General features: G+C 33.3%; 1 protein-coding gene across 1 annotated transcript; it reads right to left on the bottom strand.

Annotated features, from left to right (window-relative positions):
* Positions 1 to 397: 397 nt before the first annotated feature.
* On the bottom strand, positions 398 to 2,219 carry LOC142622603 (uncharacterized). Its single transcript, XM_075796119.1, has 3 exons — positions 2,057 to 2,219; positions 1,645 to 1,774; positions 398 to 1,213 (listed from the first exon to the last, which is right to left on the bottom strand). The coding sequence occupies exons 1-3, from the start codon at positions 2,193 to 2,195 to the stop codon at positions 769 to 771; spliced, it is 714 nt and encodes a 237-aa protein (XP_075652234.1). The 5' UTR covers positions 2,196 to 2,219; the 3' UTR covers positions 398 to 768.
* Between the last annotated feature and the right edge of the window lie 1,481 nt (positions 2,220 to 3,700).

Consider the following 3,700-nt stretch of genomic DNA (forward strand, 5'->3'; position numbering starts at 1 on the left):
TTAATCCATAAACTCATCTTTTATGCATTATTTTAAACTACAAAATTTTGAATTTTAACAATTGATTAATGTCATGACTATTAATTTGTTATCATCTTGAAATTTTGCAAGCATGAAAAATATACAAAAATAATGTAATTATATATATATAGCTTTTTTCATAGTAAATAACCTCTATTCTTTCTTCTCTATTTTCTTTTCTGTCAACACATGTTAACCATATCAAATTGAGCAAAGTTATAACACACGTATTTGCAGTCACATGGCATACATCTAGGAGACTGTGATATACGTGAGCTAATTTCTCGCTTATTTGAAGACACAGACCATTATGCATAAACTAAGAAATAGGACTTATGCCTGTTTGTGCCACTTACTTCTATATATTAATCTGTGGATTCAACATAATATTTCCTCTTTGCTTGGAGGTATGTAGGAATTAGAATCTTTCATAAATAAATAAAAATGAAGGAATTAGAATCTATAGGGTTTAGAATTCCTCATTCTCCACTGAAGTCCTATAAGACAAAATTTGGAGAGCAGTGTACATATGAGAGAGAGAGAGAGAGAGAGAGAGAGAGATGAAAAGGAGCCCAGAAGGAATAGGCTAGAATAATGCTAGATACATATTGCCACAGAGAGAGACTTTATATATCATATGTTTAACCAGCCTTTGGCCTGTTTAATAGCCTCCACTTCGGAAACTATTGGAATCCCTTCCACAAGAAAAAAATAATTTTCTTAGATTGATTCTGCATGGATGGCTAGTTAATTTGTTGCACAGACTTGTCTCATCCATGCCACTGTGTAATCATCAGCGAAGTTCCACAGGCCACTTGGTAGCCCATCATCTCCGATTGTGTCGAACCAGGATGCAAAATCTTGATACATCTTAGGCATGCACTGGTCCTCCGAATTTGGGTTCTTCGGAACCATCTGTTGCCTAATTCCATGAGTCTCACTCATTTCCTCAGTGCTTGTCTCTGCTTGAGAAAAGACGGTTTTTATGTCATGTTCTTGAGGTTGCTGCACTTGTTGCTGTTGCTTTAGTTGTATCTGTAGCTGCTGCTGTTGTTGTTTTTGTTTTAGAATTTGCTGTTTGCGCTTTTCTTGCTTCTGAGAGGATTTTTCTTTCTTCTTGAAATGGGTTCTCCAGTAGTTTTTTATCTCATTGTCTGTTCTCCCAGGCAAGTATCTAGCAATGGTTGACCACCTATGTTGGCATAGAATTAATTTAGAAGCATGCTAAATTTACTATAAGTGTGTGTTTGGATACCATTTATTTTGCTGAAAATTGAAAATTTATTGCTAAAAGCAATTAAAAAATAATTTATAGGTTACTGTTTACATAAAAGAATATTGTTCACTTGTCTTAATGCATTGTTTATGTCCCATGAACAGTACAAAAGGCACTGAAAAAAAAAGGGCAAAAACATGGAAACGCAAGACGCAAACGCCAATCTAAACGGAGCTTAAAAAGTTTATAAAGTGATGTAGTAATAGAAGTGACTGAAGGACTTCAATAGCATCATAAATAATTATATTTTTTTTTGTTTTTTGTGATTAGTGATATATTAGTTTATAACTTATACAGTAAAATTTGTAGTATTCATAATATAACTGAGAGAGAGAGAGGTGCATTACTTGTTGCCCCAGATAGCATGTAGTTCAATAATGATGCCTTCCTCCTGAGGAGTTAACTGGCCTCTCTTGAGACCAGGCCTGAGATAATTCACCCACCTAAGCCTGCAACTCTTCCCACTCCTATTGAGACCTGAAATTTAAATTATTAAAAAAAAAAAAAAGGTAAATTAACCTTATTGTTGAGATAAAGTATATAAAAGCCTGTAAGCATGTCTAACAAAGGACTCAAAGCTCCTCTTCAAGCCCCCCAAAAAGAAGCATATATAGCCAAAACCAAATTTTTGGAAAAGAGGTATTTAATTGTGAATTACTTGATCAGCTAGAGAAGCTCAAAGAATTCAAAGGGTTTTTATTTTTATTTTGTTACTATTCTCCTATCCCCAAACATAGCAATAGTAGTATATATTAATACCTGCAGATCTACCCACAGAGCTCCATCTTCCCTCCCCATGTAAGCTTACATATTCACTAAGTAATTTATCCTCTTCAGGAGTCCAAGGCCCCTTCCTCCACCCTTGTTCTTGCATTCCCCAACCTATCATTGTTGCCATCAAAATTCAGCTTCACTTCCTACGTACCTTGTTTTCAAATTGTATGACACAATATGCACAATAGGATTACCTTATATTGCATCCTTGATAAGTCACATTTACATTTTTATATATTACATTGTTGATCTCACTAGGACAAAATCTTGAATCGAATATTTTTGCCTGAATTCTTTATATCGACAATGACCCTTCACCCTCTAACATGAACCCATGTGTTACTAACTTACTATAGCCATGGTGCTAACCAGCTCGGTTTTATTATTTTATTTCTTATAGCCAATTAGAATGATACAAGTGCGTCTTCTAAATCCTAGGGACAGTACTACACAAGTCTTCAATGCCAATATTTTTGAAATTTTAATTCCGTAACTCAACACTAGCTAATAGCTATGTTGTTAAGGGTTAGATTTTAAAATTTTTTTTTAAAAAAAATGCTAATGGGTTGTTGATAAATAGTCGAAAACGGCTCTTGCTCCAATTGTTGTGTACCATTTGTTGATATACATAAGCCTTAATTGCATGACTTTGAGTTTATTGATTACTGTGAGTCCTATTAAATAAAAAAAGACTTAGGTCTTGTGCTTAGATGTTATTCTTTAGGATCTTTTTTTAAGATTATGTTATGTGGATTTTTTCACATGGATAAAAATGTATTTTTTAATTAAATAGCCACGTAGCTAAATCTTAAAAGGGGATTTAAGGAACATTAACTATGATCAATACACAAATTTTTTCATTAAATAAACATAAAATAAAGAAGGTTCTACCTTCTAGCTAGATTCCAATTTGGGTGATGTATATCTATATTTGCAAAAGGAGACTACCTGGATGAGTCACCTATATCCCACAAATAGTAATTTATGCTTATGTAAGTAGCATATTTAGAATGTCGGGGCATTGTTTAATTGGTTAAACTAAACTTTTTAAGACTACTTTGCTTATATATATAGGTATTGATGCTAACATAAACTATTTATTAATACGAAAGGTATCAAATCTCAAAAGCTACAGAAACTACATGATCTTATAAAAGTTTCAACGATCACAGTGAAAAATGCTTGATATGATATTACTAAGACGAAGATGCAGAGTTTTATCAGACTTTTCTTATTAGAGTTCCCCATTAAATTAAAATATAATATTTTGGGTGGCATTTAGCCGTGTCGTAAGCATGGAGATGTGTTGCCCATCCTCCAATCCTCTATTAGTCAAATTATTTATTCAGTGGCCCTGAAGCAGAGTTTTTCTTGAGAGATTGGGGACCAGCCATTTGTATGTTAACTACTTGATGAGATTTATGAAGGGTCTTCAAAGGAAACATGTACTAATAATCTCCTCTATACGTTTATCTGAAAAGAACAAAGAAGACTTTACGTCGTAATGCTTCTGGATGATTGAACTTTTGACATCATGGATCTCAAGAATTCACTGATAAACTACGTAATTGAAGCAAAAATGAAATAAATAAATAAAATCCACGCTCTACTTCTAAGATTCTGTTTCGT

This window comes from Castanea sativa, chromosome 1, assembly GCF_040712315.1.
Source record: "Castanea sativa cultivar Marrone di Chiusa Pesio chromosome 1, ASM4071231v1".
Classification (NCBI taxonomy): domain Eukaryota; kingdom Viridiplantae; phylum Streptophyta; class Magnoliopsida; order Fagales; family Fagaceae; genus Castanea; species Castanea sativa.

Excerpts from the sequence above, each read along its gene's own strand:
- LOC142622603 (XM_075796119.1), bottom strand. The coding sequence starts at position 2,195 with ATGGCAACAATGATAGGTTGGGGAATGCAAGAACAAGGGTGGAGGAAG. Across the intron at positions 1,775-2,056 it reads CTCTGTGGGTAGATCTGCAG|GTCTCAATAGGAGTGGGAAG; the intron begins GTATTAATATAT and ends TTTAAATTTCAG. Across the intron at positions 1,214-1,644 it reads CATGCTATCTGGGGCAACAA|GTGGTCAACCATTGCTAGAT; the intron begins GTAATGCACCTC and ends ATGCCAACATAG.